Source organism: Natrix helvetica (genome assembly GCF_964273705.1).
Source record: "Natrix helvetica genome assembly, chromosome: 3".
In the NCBI taxonomy this organism is placed as follows: Eukaryota; Metazoa; Chordata; class Lepidosauria; order Squamata; family Natricidae; genus Natrix; species Natrix helvetica.
In genome coordinates, this window is record NC_138549.1 from 46755072 (window position 1) to 46778368 (window position 23297).

Genomic DNA, 23297 nt, shown 5'->3' on the forward strand with positions numbered 1-23297 from the left:
ATTGTTTCAAATTTTGGGTTCTGTTTTTACAATCCTCATCTCTCTCTCTGTCTCTCTCTCTCCCTCCCTCTCCCTCCCTCCCTCTCCCTCCTTCCCTCTCTCTCTCCCTCCCCCTCCCCCCCTCTCTCCCTCTTCTCCCTATCTCTGTCACTGTGATATTATTCCCCGTGCAATTTCTATTATTAATCCTCATTCTCTAATGGATAATCCACTTATCTCAGCATCAATGAATCCTATCCATATACATGTACCTGCTATTCTATGACAAGAATAGAGGATTTTTAAAACAGGGGATGGGACAGCAGGACTACGACCCTGTTTCTTGAAGAGAGAACGTCTCTTAACTCCAGTCACGTTTGATGGAACCAGAAGCATGCGCACAAGCTGAGCCTGGAGCTGTCCAAGTGCTGAAATTTATAGCCAGTGTGTAAGATCACAGCCCTCCTTCATTCCGGCACAGGGAGTGCAGCATTTTCCCCTTTCTTTCTTTTTTGAGCACAACATTAACCATGCACCTTTGATATTTACAACTTGCTAATAAAGAAATGGGTGAAAGGCAAATAGCCTCTCTCCCATTTTGACAATGCTTCAGACAAATACTGATTTGTAAACCCAAGGGAACTGTAGCTCCGGAAGACAGACCAACGTGGCAGCATTATTCTCATCTCCATAATGTTAAGGTAGAGAAAGATTTGGTTTTCCTTTTGGAGGGTGGGAAGACATACAGCATTTCCAAAAGAAGCTTTACAGAAGCTGGCAGTTCCAGATGGTCGTACCTTTTGTGTTGGCTGCTTGGGAATGCTCTTGGGTTTAACCTAACCATGATTTTAAGGACTGATACTTTGGATGTTTTTCTCTCTCCAATGTATGCAAACACAGATCTTTTCTTTCTGATTATAAAGAAATTTAAATTATTACTGGATTTGGACATTTAGAGAAGACAAGTATTTTCTGACAACCTCTTTTTATTGATGCTGGTATCATTTCTGGAATATTTTTTTCTCACATTCAATACAGAAAACAGGAGGAATGAACCGACAGGTAGTGAGCATTTTGACAGCCTTGTTTGCAGTTTTTTTAGAAACGTATCATTTCAGGTAGGTAAAATCATTCCTTATTTGCAAGCCTCTATTAAATATGCAGGGATTTAGAGCTGCTTCAGACTCACTATTCTTTTTGCTGAATCCGTAGTCTGAGTGTATAGGCTAGGTATAATTGTGCCATTGGAAATAGCTGTTGCTTGGTAACACACTTAAAAATTCCACACAACTTTAGTCTATGGAGAAGTTACTGAGGTATTCTTCCCTTTAGGGTACAATGTTTATGGGTAGCTAAAAAAAATTCCTCAAGTCAATGACATTTCATGTATGTAATAATTTGTAATTATCAAACAGAATAATTTATTCTTGTGTGCAACAGTGAAATTAATTTGCAGCTGTGGACATATATTCAATTGTTACTATTTAATACATGTTAATAGTTCTGCTGTATTAAAATCAAGGAGATAAACTAGGGGAGGAAAAGAATGTCCATGCTCCTCATACACATGAGTAAACACTTACCCTTGCTACAACAGTTCTAGTCTATGTTAATAAAATCATGGAGAACTTAAACTTTGCTGGATTAGCTAAAATAATATGTTACTATGACCTCATCTATGAGATAGCACAGAATCAGATTTTTACTAATAGATAAAAATCTAAGAGGAAGCCACTGTCTCAATACATGTTAATCAAGAACCATTTTTCTTTAACAATTCAGCATGCACATCTGATTCCATTACCTACAGAAGGAATAAGTGAATATTTAAATGGAAAAAAAATCAGTGTTTAGACTTATTCATTTTGTATTATTAAATGAATAATTCTGGGCTATAAGTAAATTGATAAAATGTATGTAAAGAACATTAGAATTTAAATGTATGAATATTAATATATTAATACAGTATGTCAAGTTATAACAGTGAGTTTTTAATGTTACTCCATATGATTATTATATATAGAATGTATTATTATATATCATATCTATTCATAGAGCTGGCTAAGTAAACAAGAGGAAAAAAAACCTTATTTGCTTAGGAAAGAAAAGGGTTGGACTTTATATGCAGAAAGCTATGAAAGCATAATAATTAACACCTAATAGATTTTATAGTAAGGATTATTATCCATATTTTTCTTTTTCTCAGAAGAAATGAACAACCAACTCATTTAATTAGTGCCTATTAAGTTGTTTGATTGTTTAATGTTTTTATGGGTTTGGCCACTAACATTGTAAAAGTGTTTGCTGATTGTGTGATATGTTTGGCCAGGCTTTCAGAGATAATGTAGATCCATAATTGAAAAGGAAATGCATGACTCTGCTCTGCAAATATAAACACTTTTTGAAAATAATTAAATGAAAAACTTATGAATTAAATATCTTAGTCTGATCTTTTTTCAGTTTGATTCCAAAAAGTGTTGCTGTTTTTCACTGTTCTGTAAAAGTTATATTAACATTACACTTTTCCAGTGAAAGTGATGTAACTACAATATTACTAATGATATCTAATAATTTATCTAGGACAACTTTCTGTAAAGAACATGATTCCAGATCTGCAAAATCCCCTTCACAGACACTCTCTCCTTCAGATTTCTTGGATAAATTAATGGGGCGGACATCAGGTTATGATGCACGAATAAGGCCATATTTTAAAGGTAAACCATTTTAGTACATACAAAATTAACTGTTTGTAAAGGACAAATTGCGATAAATGAATATGAAAATTTTCAGGTACTTTATTCTAGAATAGCCATCACTCACCTGGGGCCCTTCAATTAGTTGGACTTTCTGGTAGCTCCATCAATACTGACTGTTAGTCATAAAAGCTAGAGCTGAAGGGATTTGTAGTCTAAAACTTGGTTCTGATAGGAACTGAATTTAAAATATATGGAGAGATTCAGATGGGGAAATCTTATCAAGGATTAGGTATACAGGAGTATTCCTTTCACAAACAATTAGCAGTCTATATTTAATACAAGTAAAAACACTAAATGACAGAGATTATGTAATTTTGTATCTCTTCAAATGTTACATTTAAAAATAGTTGACATATACAGTTTTATGCCTTTAAACACCCGAGGCAGAGAGAAATTTGGTATCTGAAATATTTAGTTATGTAAAGTTTATTCTATACATTTGATCATGTATAACCTTGGTGTTAAAAAAACAAAACAATTGCTTTTATGAAGACCTCAGCCATCATGAAAATTCTTTCTGTGATTCATTACATGATACTTCAGTTTATGTTCATGACATCAGAACTGACTACTTTTGAGTTTAGCATCACAGAGTTTTGCTGGTGTCAACAGGTGGATCATAACATAAATCTAAATTTGCATAGTTAAGCAACTCCCTCCAATCATGACAATAAGGTACAGGATTAGTAGTTTGGTTGTATTTAAATTGAATATATATATATATATATATATATATATATATATATATATATATATATATATATATATATATATATATATATATATATATATATATATATATATATATATATATATATATACTAATGGAGACTTTGTAAAATTAAATTAACTTTACTTATTATCAGAAACAATTAATTTTGAAATGAAAATAGATACAAATAAAACCAATGTATATTTGGATTTCTTTTGCTTAGTCATAACACAAATTTAAAAATCATATTCTAGGTACCTATTCTAGGTTATGCTATAGATTTTGGTTTTTCTTTAATGTATTCCAAAGTAGGTAAATGGTGATTGAATGTTTAGGAGATTCAGTTTTGAAGGAGGGGAAGAAGACTTGGAACCTCTCAATTGAAAATACACAATTATTTTCTTGAATATTTGTAATGTTGATTTACACTATGCTTAAATGTATCATACAAAATTCCATCTTATTGGTAAAACGGGTGATTCTTGTAATTTTATACTTATAGCTACAGCTGCAGAACATAAACCGTATAATGTAATAGACAAGAGGTGATCAAATGTTAGATTATTGTTCTGAACAAACTACTTCAATCATAATCCCGTAACTCTCACATTTGGTCTTCTAGAAAAAATATATGTCACCCCCTTTGCAAACTTCTAATAAAGTAATAAAAACAGGTTAATTACTACTGATATATAGAAACCACTCAAGAGTTACAAGAAAGGCAGGAAACTAGAATGCCTCTTCTAAGAAACATTCAAACAAATTCAAATGTTACACCTCTAATAATTGTTGTGCCAAATCTCTTAGAGCAGTTTACAACCTGGAAAGCAAGATTCTCACAAATTCAGTATAGACATACTTGCTACAATAATCAATTGGCATTGTTTACAGAAGATCAGAAACTAGACTTTTATACCTTCAATTATCAGTGAGTATATCAACATGGGCCTTCTTAGTGCATTTGATCTTTCCAACTGAGTTTTGGTTTAATAGGTAGGATGCTAGATATTTATTTGATATTTTAAATGTTCTATCTATTTTCAATCTGCAAAGTTTTCACGATACCCACTTTAATTCCCAAGTCAGATAATTCCATCACACAGTTTGGGTTATGGATCATAGTAAGCCAAGAGTTGGTTTACTTCTTTATTGCTCACTTGCTATGTGAACTCAGCTATTGTACTTTGTAAACCATGATTTATGGCTTAGTGATTTGTGTGAACTAAGCCAATGACTTAATGTGATGTGTGGACCACAATAATATGAACACTCAGTACAAGTGCTTCTCTTCCTAATTTAAATCCTTTATTAATTTTTATGAGACTAAGCACACCTATTAAGTATTCTGAAAGATGGAATCATTTATCAAACTCTTGGCTAGTGCAGTTTAGCTAACCTAATGGGAATTTTTCCACTTCCCTAGAGCTATCTATATATCCTCAAAATCTGCTGTGGAAAAATGAGGAAAAGTTCAAGGATATGAAGATTACTTTAGGATGGAGATCACCCACTCCTATACTATTTTTATTGATGGAAGCATATGACTAAATTTTATACAATATTTTAATTATAATGAATTCTTTATAGACAAGACTGTTCACACTTTTGAATAGAGTTTGCACATAACTCTCTATTCTATTGCTTAAAAATTGCCTTGTAAACTCCAAAGCATCCTCCCACATTACTCACATTGATATAGAAAAAGAAACCTTCCTTTCTTGAAGCTTGCGAAAGCTGCCTAACATAACAGCTGGAAAGCAAGTAATTGTAAAAAAAATCTAATTTTGGAATTGTGGGACTATGACTGTGGTTCAAATATATCTCATTCGTTGAACTCATGTAGCTTTCCAAACTGCCATGTGCAAATATCTTTCAATAGAATATATACAAGGGTACATTAGGAGTGATAATGCTTTCTTAGTTGTTCATGTGGGAGTGACATATCACAATAAACTGCTTATTCAAATTTACTTAGACCCTGAACATTTTAAACAAGAACAGTGACTTTAAAGCAAAGGGACTAAAATTAATCTTTTAGTTGAAGGCAAATAATCATTAAGAACAAGAAACTCTTTTTCTTAATTTAATATACTAGTGTCTCTTTCCTATCACTAATACTTTAAATAAAGACCAGCTAGCTAAATAAGTGCTGTTGAATCAGATCTGATTCTTTTTAACTGTAAGCACAAACACCCTCCATTATGACCAAACCCTGGTAACTATCCACAAATCTACCAAAAATATTTCAGTGATAAAGCTCATATTATCTAGCAGTGCCATTCCTCCAATGTCTCTTTATCTTGCCAAGCAGAGTTGATTTTTCTAGACTTAAAACCATTTACAATAGATGCCCAAAATATGGAAATTTCTGCTTGTCAATTATTTTTTCAAGGAAATGGCCTTTATTTCACTAAGGACCAATTGATTAGTTCTTGCAAAACATAATAATCTTAAAGTACCACCTCCATATTCCTAACTTAAAGCAATCTATCTTCCAGAACCTGCTACAGGGGAGGGAGGGGCAAAAGATGTAACAAATGTTGTACCATTGCAATGTAAGCATTGCATCAATGTAAGCAGTTTGTATCATGGTGCTTCAGCCATGCACATTAGCAGTAAGGCTACAAGTGTATCACTTGTATCATCATTTTGACAAAAATCATCAGATCCTGTAGGCACCTTCTCAGTTTTTCACTTGTACAGACTATATTTTGCCACTGGTAAAAACCATTAGTTTCGATATTTTGATCTTTGCTGGAAATAAGTTTGTCATTGCCTGAATTTGGGAGATTAGTATACTTCTCATTTCTCAAATACCCAGACTGTCATGTTCTATTCCTGGGATCAAAGGAAGAAAGGGAATATTTACCATATTTTCTATTGTATCAAGTGAGAATTCATTAAGCATGCTGAGTGACAGCAGCTTTCTTTTAGTATGCAACTTTAATCAGATTTTATTTTTATTTCCCTAAAGTGCTCTTTATTTCTTCTTTACTTTCAATTAACAGAACAAGATCATTTATATATTTCAAATGGTCAATACATCAGTCCACAGCTGCTGGCAGATTCCAGCTGCTACTTTTATATTAGAATTGTTTTACAAACAGATGCTGACAATATGCATCTATATCTCACTCCTTTCTGGTATCAACTATTATTTCTTCAAATGCAGTTTTTACAGGAAATTCTTGTTCATTATAAAGTTTCCTTAAAATAATAATCAGTAGTTCAGATATGCTACACTATAAAATGTTCCACATTGTACTATAACCTATAAAATTAAAGTCATTTTATACTTCATAAAACAAAGGTAAAGTTCATTATTAAATTCTCTTGCTTTTTCTCTTGTTCGTTTCTATCTGACTTCTTGTCCTGTTTCTTCTCTGAAAACTTTAGTATTTCTCTTTCTGTGTATGGCTCTATTCCTCTTGGCAATATATAAGCAAAACATTCTGCATGTGTATTTAGTGCAATAATTCACTAATATGCAAATGTTCTAACATGTTCTTTGATTAATACAAGTACATAAACAAAATACATCCAGTTTTGTACATTCTTTTTCCGTATTTGTTCACAACAATTTTCACACAGCAGCTTTAAATAGTTCTATGCATATTTCATATGTGCCTGGTAGTCTTCTATTTATTCTGATTTATCGTCTCTCATACCTAACTTTCTGGGGAAGTTTGCTCCCAATTAGATTTCTCTTTTATTCATGTTTTGGTATAACTCCATTTGTAAAGTATTTCATTGTAACCTTTCAATTCCCTTGTAATCTCATTTGCCTCTATTAGTCTTCTTCCATGATTACTCAAGTAGTCTCTAATTTATTTTATTTATTAATTTTTACTGATACAGAGGGTACCTTGCAATATTCTTTAGCTAAAAAAAAATTCTTGAAGTTTTTCAGCTGTTCTAAAAACATCTCTCATTTTTTTTTATTTCTTGCTTTTCCTTGTCTTTTTTTGCTTGACATTGAGAAGTTACGTTTAGTAATTACACATGCTTTGTGACCCATTTCCCAACTTTTCCTTGCTATTATAATAGCCTATTCGGAAAGTCACTTGGATACCTTTTTACTTTAATATTATGGGAATATTCTGCTTTGAATTTATCTCTCCATAAATCCTCACATTCTGTTTATCATAAATTGAGTATAATGAATTAGCTATTTAGGTTTAATATATTAAATGTATTTTGACTGTATGTCCTCTGGGTGAAATCTTACTATACAAATACTGTCTCTAGTTGTTTATATTTAACATATAGTTTGACACCAGTAATTTATTGTCTGTTCTATAATCTTCATCCCGGAACTATCTTGGCTAACCTGAATGCTCTTCTCCATCTTCTAATTCCTAGTACATAGTTGATTCTGTGAGGGAGCCTATTTATGTTCTTTGAAGCAGATAGCAATAATGAATAAAAACTTCTCTTAATTTTATAAACCTAATTTCTGCATTATTGCATTCTTCTAGTCCAGCATCTTCAAATTTGGTATTCCTGTCACTTATTGCTACTCATATTACCAAAACAATAATGGAACATATTGAAGAATTCTATGGCAAATTAGAAGATGTGATAAATGCAACTTTTATTGCATTTAGAACAAGTAGCAACAAGTGACAGAAATATTAACGTTGGAGAAATACAGAAAGTAGAAGTTATTGGATTAGTAAAATACAATAATGCCCAAAATAGGGTCCATCAGCAGCTTATGCCAAGGATAGGATCATAGGGGCGGCTGAACTCTTCTACCTCTTGAAACAATGAAGACCAAATCTATCATAGACTAGCAAAAAAGAGTACCTTTGACAGCATTCTAAAATTCTATATTGTTCCATATATTTTGAGATTTTGAAATGACTAAAGATGAAGGTTGTTAGAAATAAAAAGAAGGAATATAAAGTCAGTTTATTGTTCAAAGTTAAAATAATTGTATTGTTGTCTCTAATAATCTTTAATAGAATTTTGCTGGTGTAAGACTCAAATGATGAGATATTATGGATCAGTTTATTGATAAGCGATGAGGTCGGCAAAGAAGAGATTATTTTCTATATTTTAAGATAAAGTAATAAGTTACCAAAATTATTGATATTTGTGATCTATGGAGAAGTCACATTTTTTTCTTTATTATATTCTTATTTTTTCTTTCTTTTCTATTTTTCTTTCTATTTTTCTCATGTTTAGCTTTCTTTTATGGATCTTTATACTTTTACTTTTTTAAAAAATTGAATAAGATTTTATTGAGATTGTAATATTTAATAAAATTACTATTGAATTGAATTTTTTGCTTCCAGATCTGCTAGGGTCCAGTCCAATTAATAATTTATATAAACATATATAGAACTAGGAACTAGTGGGAGCCATTATCAATGCGATAACTTGAATCTCATTGATAATGGCTCCCATTAGTTCCTACCACGATACTTGTTTTCTCAAAGATAATCTCTGTAAGTTTAATACACTAGGTAAGTATGCTTTTATGGCAACAATCTTAAAGGACTGTATGACTTTCAGCAACTTTTAGAAACTTCTTCCCATTTATAGCCTGGCCAAATATTTCTTATATTTCAATGTCTTCTATTCTCTAAAATAAATATAACCCAGTAACTGCTGTTTGGAAACTTTTATTGCTGGTGGAAAGAGCATTGGAATACTGCATTCAGTTCTGGTCGCCACGATGTAAAAAAGATGTGGAGACTCTAGAAAGAGTGCAGAGAAGAGCAACAAAGATGATTAGGGGACTGGAGACTAAAACATATGAAGAACGGTTGCAGGAACTGGGTATGTTTAGCTTAAGAGAAAGAAGGACTAGGGGAGACATGATAGCATTGTTCCAATATCTCAGGGGTTGCCACGAAGAAGAGGGAGTCAAACTATTCTCCAAGGCACCTGAGGGTAGAACAAGAAGCAATGGGTGGAAACTAATCAAGGAGAGAAGCAACTTAGAACTGAGGAGAAATTTCCTGACAGTTAGAACAATTAATCAGTGGAACAGCTTGCCTCCAGAAGTTGTGAATGCCCCAACACTGGAAGTCTTTAAGAAGATGTTGGATCGCTATTTGTCTGAAATAGCGGTATAGGATTTCCTGCCTAGGCAGGGGGTTGGACTAGAAGACCTCCAAGGTCCCTTCCAACTCTACTATTGTATTATTGTATTGCATTTTGAAGTATTTTATTTGTAAGCTAAATGAAATTCCATTTTTTTTGCAATAAATAGGAGCACCATGGCATCAACCTGGGATTTCTTGATTAATAAAGTTTTCTAAAGATGAAAGGTCTTAAATCGTGTGCAACATGCCATTATAAATTAATGTTATCAAATATTAAATATAATTATTTTACATGGAGTCCGTGGTGCTCCCTGAGCTTGGTTGTTTTCTTGCACACATTTTGTTACCTGACTTCAGTAGTCCTGAAGATGTTACCTTGTTGGGTAACAAAATATCTGCAAGCAAATAACTAAGAACCCCAAGAATTTCATAGTTTAACTCTGAGTTTATGCAGATTCTCTTCAATTGATAATTATTGTATTTATTTGTTCATTTATTATATTTCTATCATACTTTTTTCCATTGTTAAAATTCCAAAGGAATTTTGAATTTAAACTACTGAAATCCTGAATAGTGGAAAATGCAAATATTTGTTTTGCAGAAAAATGTTCCTAACATTAAAAGAATCCTTAAAACAAAGATGGTTATGTAATTCCTCTAAATGTTTTAGGGTTAGGGCTAAGCACATAACAATCTGAGCTAATGGACTTGTGGCCAATATCTGGAAGTCAGTACATTTTCAACCCCCAATTGGGAGATATTTCATTTCACAAGGAAAAAAAAAAGAACATTAATTGCCCTAGCAACAGTTACCCAAAAAAACCAGCAGATATACATTAAACTTAGAACACTCTTTCCAGTCTTCTCCTTTGTCAAAGAGAAAAGCAATCAGGGTTTGGTAGTCATGCTATATATGATCTTTATAGAAGTACAGCACTTAAAATTACTCTCTACTAGACTTGTATTTCATTCTAATAAATATTAGTAATCTTAATTGTGAGAGTATTGTTCCTTGGTTTAATCGCTCCCACAATTAAACCAAGAGACCACAGACTACTACAAGGGAAATATGACATCTCAGTGAAGTTTTCCATTTTCCTCTTCCAAACGGGAATCAGCATATTGTGTCTATTGATCATGCTCGGTTTGCTGCAGTTTGTGTATATGTCAATTTAGGATTTTATTTTCCTTTTGGAAGCATTTTTATGTATTTCTGTTGGCCACATTATTTCCCCTCAATGCAGTAACCTTCCTTTGTCTCTTTTATTTTGGCTACAATTCTTTGGACACTCATTGTTGAATTCACAAAGCATTGAAATGCTAAGGATATTTTCTTGGATTTATTCCTGTTGGTTTATATTAGTATGAAGCTCTTGCTTAACCTATGCTAAGATTGATACTGGCTTATTCAGTACATTGCAAACCAGAAGGCAAATACTGTTTAATATATATATATATCCATTCATTTTTACTGAATCAGGATGCTATATTTATATTTATATTATAACAGTGTGTCAATGTACTACTGATAAATGCTTTGCCACTATTTTAATGTTTGCTATGCATCTGTAATAGTGCAGCTGAAGTAATACAAGACAGCTTGTGCCTCTGTGCAAGGTTTTTGTGGTTCTTTTTACACTGGTTGATTAATGCATACAAATCTTCACCCTGATATTGGAGAAGATATTACAACATATCAGGAGGTGACTATATGATAAAGATAATGGACTATATGATAATGTGATACCTTAGATAGAAAGCCAGGTCGAAGACTCAGGAATACAAACCAGCATTAAAAGGGAATGACTAGATATAACACTGTATTCTCTGTGCTTTAAGAAGGTCATCTTTTTTCCTGAAGACTTGCCCAAAGGCTTGAGTTTGCATGGTAGGCAGAAACATAATAAAAGGAGCTCTCCTTATATCTGTATTGCAACTTTGAGGAAGGTCCATCGTTCAGTATAAATATACCTGTCTAAAATCTGGCAGAGCTGTCAATATCAGCATTTGTTGAGCTGAAGTGACAGACGATCCAATTCATTAGAAAGCAGCTCTGTATATATTCTGTCCCAGATGCTGAGTTTCTGCTTCCCATGCAGTTCTTCAATGGACAAAACATTAGTCAGTTAGCAGAAGAAATTTCATTTTTTTGTCTCCTAGATCAGCCATTAAACAATATTTTACCAGAGTGTACAGTAAGGCTTACCCTATTTAGACAAGTTTCAGACAGGAATAGACACCAGATTTAGTGATGATTCAGATAAATTCAGTAGACATCTACATTTTAGATCACAGCGAACGGTTTTACTTGCTTTTATTTATATCCTACATGTGTTTTTTTACAACTCAAGATACTGCACAAAATACTCCCTTATAATAACAATCCTATGAGGTGACTGGGTTGAAAAAAGTGACTGGTTCAAAGTCATCCAGTCCCTACTGGAACTGACAGTTTCATGGTAGATTCCAGCACTCCAGCATGGTTTCTGCTTAACCATTCCTCTAAACTGCATACACACATGTTCCTGGTAAATTCAGGAAACATGAGTATGATACATTTTCACAAACATTGTGATAGAATGTAGTGTTCATCTATTGTACAAAACTAGGCTAAGTAAACTTTTGTGGATATGCTAGCAAGAATGGATATAAAAATACTTCTCTATAGTTTAGTGTTTTGATCCTGAGACAACTGTACCATGTCAATATTCATACAGCAGTACTCTTATTGCTCTTGAGTACATTTGTAATTAAATAGCACTATTATTTTTTCTCTGTGCAGCTATTGACACCTCCCCCGGATATTTTGAATAAATGAGGTTGTCCCATTTATAGTCTTGTCCCTACAGATGCTATAATGACAGGGCTATTATTTAATGTTCCAGTGTGCCTCAAATTGGTCCTTCTGATGAAGATACGCTGCCTGAAACATCCTCATGGCTCATTATTAGTGAGCTACAATTTGGGCACCAAGGATCATAGTTATGAAAAAGAATCTCTGATTATAATTCATTCTGGACCAATGAATTGAAAACTGGATAACCCACATATTGGACTAGGTCTTTTATTTATAATTTACCAATAGTTATATTCAGTGCATTCAGAAAGTATTCAGAGCCCCTTCATTTTTGTCAGTTTTGTTGTGCTGCATCCTGAAGTGAAGGGGGTCTGAATACTTTCTGATTGCACTGTATGCATAAAATACAAATGTACTTTATCTTCTGGCAAATTTTTTTCTCCCTGCACTTAAGCCTAATTGCTTAGAAATTGAAAAGTTTTGCATGGAAAAAATGAATTATATAAACTATTCAGTAATAATAAGAAGAAAAGTTTGCGTTAAATATACTATTGTAAACAATAGCATGAAAGTAAAAAGAATTATTGAATGGAAAAAGCCATTTAATGGGCCACGAGAGGAGGTCTGCAAAACTGGTGATAACAGAGACACCATTTCACTTTTTCTATTATTTTAAGTACAGCTTTATGCTTTGAAAAAGGTTCAGTGTTGCTCTTGAATGGTTGCTCTTTCCTATTTTATTAAGGAAGAAAAATACACTGTCTGATGGTGGACAATATAATAGTGATTACTTAAAGGGGAATCTTAATTCTGATATAAGCCAGATCACAAACCTTTGTATGTTTAATTAGTTTTTAATGAAGTTTTTTGTACCTTAATTGTGCCATTGTTTTGTGAGTTGCTGAGAAAAACTCTAATGAAGCTATGTAAATTTAAAAAGTACATAAAAACAAAGTGCAACTGCCTGGGCACCAAAATCATGCTGAACTAATTTACTGTGATCTGTTCAGGCCAAAAAAGTTAAGATGGCAAGTGCAATCTCACAAAAAACCTCCCATCTTGAATTTTTGACCTCTCTCCCCATGTTTTGTAGTATTAGCAATTGATGTAACTCCTTTCTACTTTACACCCCTGCCATTTTGCTAACTCTAAAAAAAATTAAAATCTGATTAAGAGAGATCCCTAATGTATTATCTAAATCCTTAAATGCTCCCAACATCTTTTTCTTTTAAAAAAAAAGTCTGGGGATGCCTGAATAAGTGAATCAATGAGATTATTTCCATTGCACTTATAATACACTTTGTAAAGATTAATATGAGTCTTAAAATATATATGCACACACATCCAGTCCAATGAAATTTTCCTCTGCATTAGCTAAAAACAAATCCCCACATGAAGAAAAGCATATTGTTTATATACTAATGCAGCACACCAGAAAAAAAGAGATGACAGTTCTAAGTCACCACCATAAACAAGGCTGAAAACATTCAAAGACATACTTTTAAGAGCTTTTTGCTTGGATGAATGAATCTGTCACTTCTCTTTTCTCCCACTCAAATGGTTTATGTCCAAGGAAAACATACCAAACATGATGTTCACCTTTCTCTGGTGGTATCAATCATAGGGATCTCATCCCTCAACATAGCCCAGTCTCCCACTTTCAGAATTGAGTCGGTTAGTAGGTACCTACTCTCTTAACTCTGGAGCAATCTCTTACTTTTAAAAATATATTTTACAATGGAAACAAAATATATTTGAAGCAGAGCTCCAATGACAATAAGCTTTCTCATATTTTTATTCTGAATGGGATATAATATGAAGCTGTACCCATGAGAATACAATATGAAGTCACAGGGCACATGAAGTCCTCAAAGCTTTGATCCAAATATCTCCAAAGGTGCTTCCAAATTGTGTGGTTTAAATAATTATGGAATAAGCACATTACTTGTAATTTATATTTAATTTAAATATGAAACTAAGCCAGAATTTGGTTTTCCCCCTTGATCCTACTTATTTCTTTAGCTCAGGTCTGAGTTCTTGCAAAGATCAAATATAATTCAAAATATTTTCAGCCCACAAATGTGGTATAACTCTGGCATATTGGCCCTGATCTGGAGCTAACTTAGCATAAGATAAAATTGAATCTTGATATCAAAAAGAATGGATCTTTCTGAAAACATTCTGATTCCTGTTTTTATCTTATAGAAAATGCTGAAAGCTTCCTACTATTTAGAATGTAGGTATTATTCTTTGGGAGCTTGAAAAACTGAATTCACACTTTGATTCTTCCTGCAGAGAAGGCAGAAAATCTGAAGGATGATGCTTCCCAAAGATATAATTGAATTATAGTGTCATGCAGTGGTGTTAGTTTGAAGGGTAAGTTATGCTGACATCTATAGAAGCAGAATATAGATGTCAGGCTTATAGTCCATTTAAGAAAACAGAAATAATAGAAGAGCACAAGAAAAAAAACATTTTAGAGTGTATCTAAAGTATTAATTGTCATAACTCAAGCTTATTTGACTGCAGTATTTTTATTTCTTTTGTGGATCATACATATTTTTGTTCATTTTATTTTGAAAAGTTTATATTCATATTTTGCCCTACCTGAATAAGACTCAAGAGCAGTGGCACAGTAAGTCATAATTAAACCATCTTAAACTGAATGCTGACATAACACTGCATAGTAGACAGGAACAAATATTAGAAAATAGTTATTCTGTTGTGTGAAAAATTCTCAAATGCTACAATATTGTGTAACAATTGGAATATTGTGGGGGAAAAAATCTTTCCAACATTATGTCTAGTCTTGTTTCTTTTCCTCTCATTCCTTTTCCTCCATGGTTATGTTCCTTTTCCTCAGCTAGTGATCCTGGTTGCAACTATTTTTCATATGTGTCATAATATAATGTTAAAGAATATGCTTTGCATTTTGAATCCTCTTCAGTCTTCTCCCAGGGATTGTGCTTGCCTTGTTCATTGACCTCTCAGAAAAAGTTGACTTACTAAATTTAGAATGGCATATAGTAAGGCTGTGTTGCTTGGTTCTTTTTAACAATCTGAAAGCAGAATTGAAAAAAAAATCTAATTAGGATATCTAGGGACATACATATATACATATATACATGTGTGTATGTGTGTGTGTATGCATGTATATATTATATATAGTATATAATATTATATACTATTATTTCATGAAGAGAGGTGAGGCTCTGCCTCCCCTGCCTCCCCTGACTGCACATCCCTGGTATACATATATGCATTTATAAACGTGTGTATGTGTGTGTGTGTGACACCAAGGGAAGTAGTCAGGAATTATGGAGATTGTGACAGAAAGAGATAGATGGAGTGAGCTGAAAATAGTGAAGAAGGATAAGAATAACAAAAAGGGCATTTTATAAGAAGTTCAAACTAAAAACAAAATAAAATAAACATTATATCAATTGTTTAATAAATAGATCAGAATGCTAACAGGTAATAAAGAAAAGATAAAGCTACTCAACTCCTGTTTTGGTTCAGTATTTTCCAACTAAAAAGTAAATATTCCACCAGGAAACTGTAATGATCAGGAGAGTATTGAAATTTAATATCAATATACAAATATCTTCAGGAATATCCTGCTATTTGAATGAATTTAGATTTATAGGATGAGATGAATTGCATCCTGGTGTACTTAAGGAAGTAGATAATAGTCTAGTGGTAGTTTTATGCCTGAAAAACAAGTTAAGTGCTAGCTTACTGAGAGAATAGCAAAGGTTTTTAGAGTTAGGATTCCTATCTTCAAAAAGAGGAAAATTGCTGATGCAACCTAAGAGTACAGAGATGGATTTGCAACAAATGCTTCAGCAACTTATACAGGGCCAGGAAGAAATTAAGAAACAATTAAAGGAAATGAAGGAAGAAATTAAAGAGAACCAAGTCCAAATCTATAAGAACTCACAGAGACTGGACCTTGTGGAGGGTGGGGTGGCGGAGGTGAGGGGGGGGGGGGTAGAGGCAGTGCAGAAGGGAAACAAAGAACTTGATACCCAGCAAATGAAAACAGAATTTGAGAGAATGTCCTTTTATCTTAGATTTCAAAATGTCATAGAAGCAGATGGGGAAAATATAAGGGACATTATGACTAACATTTTGGCTGAATACATACACAAAGAAAAACAACAGATGGAATGGGAGATAGATCTGGTTTACAGAGTGAACTCAGCTTATGCCAGAACACATAATGTACCCAGGGAGGTCCATATTAAATTCCTTAGAAAAAGCACAAGAGACGAAATTCTGGGTGTGCAAAGGGGGCAGGCACTGACATACCACGACAGGGAAATAACCATCTTGAAGCAGATCCCCAAGAAAATTAGGGAGAAAAGGAAAAATTATTCGCAATTGGCGAATAAATTATACCAGAAGGGTGTGTGGTTTAGATGGTTGATGCCTGAAGGTATGCTGATATTCTGGGAGGAGACAAGAATTAGAATTAACACACCCATAGAGGCACAGGCCTTTATGGAAAAAAACAAAACACACCTAGAAAAAACAGAAGATCCTACAACGGATATGCAAGACGCGGGAGGGGCCGGAGCTCTGCCAGCGGGGGGAGAAGGGGCAATACCAAGAAAGCTCAGATCACAAAAATGAATAAGAAAATCTCATTGTTATAAACTGACCGAAAGTAGTAATGGAATTATATGTGGATTATATACTACAATGTATAAACTGATTGAAAATACCAATATAATTAATATGCTGATTATATATGACTATGTATTAATGTTTTACACTCAGATGTATACTATGAGTTTGGAGGGAGGGGGCGCCTGCCACACTTTGCAACTGCCAAAATTTGTATACCTTTCCATTTACCTTTTCCCTTATAAATGTTAAAAAAACCAATAAATTTTTTGAAAAAAAAAAAGAGGAAAATTGAAAAACCAACAGACCAAACAGTCTGACTTCAATACTGGGAAGATTTTAACGCAGGGATAGATTTTCAAGCACCCTGAATATAGTGCAGTTATTTCCAGAAAATTACATAAATTGATCAAAAACAAATATTGCCAGATTAGTCCTAATTTTTTTTGTATTTTTTATTCACCTAATTTCTTTAATGGACTGTGGAAATGCAGTATGTCTTGATTCCATTGATAGCATTTGAAAAATATCACATCACTTTATTAGCAAAGCAGTTAAGAGTGGCTTGAATGGCATAACAATTAAATAGAAAAATAGATGTGCCACAAATTACACTCAAAGAGTAGTCATTAACAATTTCTCTTCACATTTTAGAAAGACATTGAAGGATATGCCAGAAGTTCAATCTTGAGCCCTCTATTGATCTTGATATTTTAGTAATAGCAATAGAATATGAAATCCACTTCTCTTTCCTTCTACTTTTTCCAGTATTAGAATATTTTTCAGAGAACTAGGCCTTCCCATCTGAAGTTAGCTAATTTGAATCTCTTTTTTTGGTATTGGAAAGGAGTATGAACATAGGTTCTAATATTTTCAGGAACCCATCTCCAATTCAAATTTTAATTAGCAATTAAACACACAAATTAATTTATTATTTAATTACATCAACAGTGTTTTTCTCTTGTACTTGGCAGATGTAGGTTCATAAGCAAACATTATTAAATATGTAATACTATAGGAATTGGAAGGGCAAAATGATGAAAACAGAATAGTTTGCATTGCTCGGTTAGTAGTGCTTTGAGAATACAACTGTTTGAACTGAATCACACTGGAAACAATTTGCATTCAGACAAACTGTCAGGGCTGCCTCCAATCAATTCCTATGAAAAAAAAACCTTAAATCTATAGATTCAAAGAAAAGGTTTTACTAAGAATGAACTGAATGCAGCAAAACGCAGGCAAGGTTTGAAGTAAATGTGCATGAAAAAGACAAATTGAAACTTATAGCAGACTCTACCCCGCAGTGTCATGCAGACAGAGTCCAATCATTGACCAGGGTGATATTTTGAGAATGTCTCTGATCCTGTGCTCAGTGCTGCCCTTGTGCATCCCATTCCTTTGAAGATGTTAAAAAAGCTGGTATCATGAGGACGACTTCCGGTCCCCGAAGGCGACAGATGTGTGCGTCCGCTGCTCGTCTTCTCGGTGGGCTCCTTTTAGGAGCACAGGGGGCCTTGGAGGGGCTCCCTGCCATAGGGCAGCTTGTTGGGACCCCCTGGATCGGCGGCAGCCGCAGGGGAATCTCCAACTTCACCCCAGGAGCCGGGGAGCATGGGGGGTGCACGGCGGCGCTGTCATGTTGCTGCGTGCCTTCGCCGAGCGGAGCCTGGAAGGAAATAATCAATCGGATGTTACAGCTGAAATGTGGTGAGGTGGGAAGTCTCCCTCAATCTCTTTTTAAGCTACTCAATTTATGAACAGCAGCTTCTCTAAATTCTGGTTTCAATCTTTTGAAGTGTTAAGATTGGAGGGGGGGTTCCACCCCCCCCTCAGAAAAGTGGCATTCGGAATATCCCTCTCTCTCTCGGAGGTGAGAGAGAGAGTTAAAAGTTACTTTCACTTCCTCTAAGCAATGGGAGAATGACTTTTTGCTACAATTGCAAGAGATGACTACTGAGTTGATTCTTTTAAACTATTTTATGGAAACTTTGGACATGTTGCTTTCTGATCTCCTGTGAAGATGGCCAACATCCTCCTTCTTCCTTGCTTTTATGAATGAAGTTTCCCTTTTGAAAGAATTTCTGGCTTTGTACTATTTTACACCCTAGAGATCTCCAGGAGCCTCTCCTTTCACATATCTCCCTGGGATTTGGAACATTTGACTTATATCATCTGGCGTGGAGCTGTATAGGAAGACTAACTTTCTCTTCTGGGCTTGCTTGCCTCACGATCTCTCCCAGCTGTGTTTTTCCACAGACGCCATTTCTTTTGTATAGACTTATAGCTATCTCGGAACTTAATACGGGTCCTAAAAAGTTATCGCCTGGTAAGGCATCTTCGACGTCCAGGCCGATTACACAACAGACACAATTGGCTTCATTTCTACAACCTAAAACAACTGAAGAGAGTTCAAAGGATTTATCTGTTGCCCAAATGTTTCAAACTATTATGAAGGGACAAGACGAAATGAAAAAAAAATTGGCGGATTTAAACGATCAGCTCAGAGAAACGCAACAACAAACAACACAAAATAAACAGAGAATAGGTGTGCTGGAGGAGGACGCAACTGGGATGAGGGAAGAGGTTAAGGCAATTCAGAAGGGGAATACAGAATTTGAAAATCATATGATAAAGATGGAATTTGAAAGAATGTCCTTTTTTCTTAGATTTCAAAAACTGCCAGAAACAGAGAATGAAGACCTTAAGGAGATCATGACCACAATCTTAGCAGAATACATTAAAAGAGATAAACAACAGTTATGGTGGGATATTGATTTGATTTATAGGATCAATTCAGCATACGCTAGAACACACAATGTTCCAAGGGAAATACATGTTAAATTTCTTAGAAAGACTACAAGAGATGAGGTCTTAGGAGCTCAAAGGGTGGGACCATTAAAATATAAAGACAAAGAAATAACCATTCTTAAACAAATTCCGAAGAAAGTAAGAGATAAGAGGAAGAAATATTCCTCTTTATCAAAGAAATTATATAATAAAGGAATTTGGTTCGGATGGTTATTGCCAAAAGGAATGCTGATTTTCTGGGAGGGCAGCAGAACTAGAATTAATACAGTTGCGGAGGCCTTCATTAAAAAACACAGTGCCCTCCTAGATGAAATAGGGGACAGTACACAAGATATGAGGGAGGGAGGGGCTGTGGCTCTGCCAGCAGACAGGGGTGAGGATGCAACAGTGAAAAGACTCAGGTCACAAAAATGAGTTTGAAACACTATTGCAATTGTTGTTATAATGTAATTGTTGGAAGTGACATAAAAGTTGATTGAATATATTGATGATATAATGTAAAACAAAAAGCTGCCAATGTCTATTTCTAAACTTTTGATGTTTTTTTTCTGTAAAAGTTGTGAGATTTGGGGGGGATTTCCACCTTTCACATGATGTAGCTGTCAAAATTTTCTATACCTATTTACCCTTTTTTTATAAATATTTGTAAAAACCAATAAAATTCTTTTTTTTTTTAAAAAAAAAGCTGGAATCATAAATCTGAAGTCAAGCCACTCAAAATAGTTTTCCAATAGTTCTTTTATTCTTGTGTTATTCAGAAAAAAAGCAAAGTAAGTGTGCAACTGAGCTTAATTAGTTCCTTTATATTTGTACATATACTTGTCTAATTTCAAAATTATCTTATTACAATGAGCTATGCTTACCAAGACTATTCAAGTTACTATGCTCAACAAGGCTTTTCAAATAACTGTGCCCAACAAGCCTACTCAAGTTGCTGTAAGTATTGTTGGCCAACTAGGCTACACATTCACACAATTCTCACACAGACTCTGAACACAGGTGATCAGGCTGTGTTAAAGTGGGCTGGGAAGTGGACTCAGGATGTCCCCTGCTCCAACAAAAGTCAACTTGAACTTCAGAGGTCTGGATTCATTCCAGTCTTTTCTTTATATCCAGTTTACTTTGAATCCATATGTATGGTACATATTGCCCTGGTCTTGTCAGGAACTTCACATTCTTACTTCCTGTTCCATGACTCTATGAAAAGTGTAATCCACCACATCCCTAATGCTGACTAATGTTCTACCTGGTATCACCAACAATAAATAATTCATACACTCACTCAGAATCTTTCCTTGTCAGTAGTATACACATTCCAGCAATGTGAGTTTCCCAGTAAGTTCATGAAAAGGCTAACTATGGTTGTATTACAGGTCCTCTATATTCATAACTTATACTTGTGATATATTCATAACATATAACATAACATATGTAACACTGGCCTCTCAGAGTCCAAGCCTCCCCATTTATTCTCAGCAATTCCACTCTCACACCACCTGCATGCTTCCCCTCTCAAATACCCATTGTTCCCTCCCTCCTCATTTCCATGACAACTGGCAGTTGTCCTGTTAGTAATTAGTGTAGCACCTGGGGTACCAGGATTGAATTAATTCTCTCACACATTCTGTTAGTTTGAGGATGGTGAGAGGAGCTTAAGCCCTGGATGGTTTTTAACAGCTTCAAAAACTCCTACCAAAACTGTGATGTGAACTGCACCCCCCCCCCCCCATCAGAGATGATTTATTCAGGAGCACCATGCAATGGTGTTGCACAAAAAAATTGGCTAACATTTTTGCAGAGGGAATCTTGGGGCAAGGGACAAAATGTACCTGTTTCAAGAAAAGGTCTATAATAATCCAAATCACAGTGTTTTCCCAACTCTCAGGTAGTTCCAGTATAAAGTCTATTGATATCTCTTTCTATGGTGCTTGTGAACTTGCCATACTTTTCAAGAGTCCTGGCAGCTAGCCACAGAGCTTTTAATGTCCGTTTCAAAAAAGGGCCATGAAAATTTCTGCTTCATCAAGTGCAGGGTTTTTATGAAACCAAAGTGTCCTGCAGACTTAGTTATGAGCACCCTGTAAAATTGTGTTTCTCAAGCTCAAGGGCACATTTAATTCTAACTGAGGCCAGTTCATCACACATGGTGCAGTCCTTCTTATGAGCAATGAGCCACTTATCAATTTTTAGCACTTCTTTCAGCTTCTTGCACAGATCATTTGACATCTCAGACTCCTTTCTCCCCTGAAATCTAGTGGTCACTGGAGTGGCTAGCTGCTTAGAGGGAATGACTGGCCAAACCACTTTGGTTTAATACTATTGTATTGAGGCAATCTGGATACAGCACCCACCATAAAATTCTTTCCACCTGGAATATAGTGTAGGGTGAAATTGAACCTGTTAAAGTATTGAGCCCAGTGGACTTGCTTATGGGATAATTTAAATGGGTTTTTCAGAGCCTCTAGATTTTTATGATCAGTCCACATTTCAAACAGTGTTTTTGCTCAATCTAGAAAATGCCATCAAGTAAGCAAATCCCACCGTATTGCATATGCCTCCTTCTCCCACACTGCACACATCTGCTCAGGTTCAGTAACTTTTTTAGAGGTATACATGCAGGGTTGCAGCAGGCTCTTCTCTTGTAATAATACAGCCCCCACAGCTACATCACTAGCATCTGCCTGAATTATGAAAGGATCATTTGAGTCAGTGTGCTTTAGCACAGATTCCATCACAAACAGCTGTTGAAGTTGTCTATGGAGATTCTCAGTCATCCAGGTCATGGTTGTCCCAAAGGTGCTTTTTTTCATCTCATCTATCTCCAATTTACAACACAGTCCTTTCAACAGTTCCAAGAAGGCTCCACATCAATTTGCACCACTCAGATGATCCTGATGACACAGATAAACCTCTAGGTGACCTTAATGACCTGCTAAAAGAGAGCAAAGGACCTGGTGTCTGCAAGAAATATAAAGCCTTCCATTTCCCACCATTCAGTCAGAGCTGAAGAAGTTTTTTGGATGAGAAATGAAATGTCTTCAAAGAAAAACCAGAAAGTCCAGTTGCCTCTTGAAAAAAAAGCACCTTTGGGACAGCTGTTGAAGTTTTTCAAGTCAGTGGCTGACTTGGCTTCAGTTTGCCCTTGCCTTTAGTTTTTAAAAGGTTGGTGATTGGTAATGTGATTTTGGCAAATGGGAGGATAAATTGCTAGTAGAAATTGGCAAAGGCTAAAAAACTTTGCAGTTGCTCCCTAGTTCAAAGCCTAAGAAACTTTGTAATTGCTTCCTAATGTAGGGAGGGGCCATATCTACTGGGTGCATCACTACTCCTTCATGAGTAAGTAACCCAGGTAATCAATTATATTAGTGAAATTATCATTTAGAGAGCTTTCCATACAATTCGGCTGCTCGAAGTCTCTTTAGGACTGCTCCCACCAACTCCACATGATTCTCCATAGTCTCAGTATATATTAAAAGATCATCCAAATACACCAGCACCCCTTTATATAAGTAATGATGTAACACCTCATTGGAGTTTGCATACTTGTCTGTGCTTTTGGC

General features: G+C 34.7%; 1 protein-coding gene across 4 annotated transcripts in view; it reads left to right on the forward strand.

The window, feature by feature from the left end:
* Positions 1 to 445: 445 nt before the first annotated feature.
* The window catches only part of GLRA2 (glycine receptor alpha 2), a 168780-nt gene continuing 145928 nt past the window's right edge, over positions 446 to 23297 (forward strand). For 2 of the 4 annotated variants that reach the window (XM_081948958.1, XM_081948956.1), the window contains exons 1-2: positions 446 to 1097; positions 2560 to 2693. In XM_081948958.1, the coding sequence (XP_081805084.1) occupies positions 1030 to 1097; positions 2560 to 2693 (202 nt within the window). In that variant the 5' untranslated portion in view covers positions 446 to 1029. Of the gene's footprint in view, positions 1098 to 2559; positions 2694 to 23297 lie in introns of those variants that run through there. The other 2 variants (XM_081948957.1, XM_081948959.1) reach the window with 2 other exon arrangements.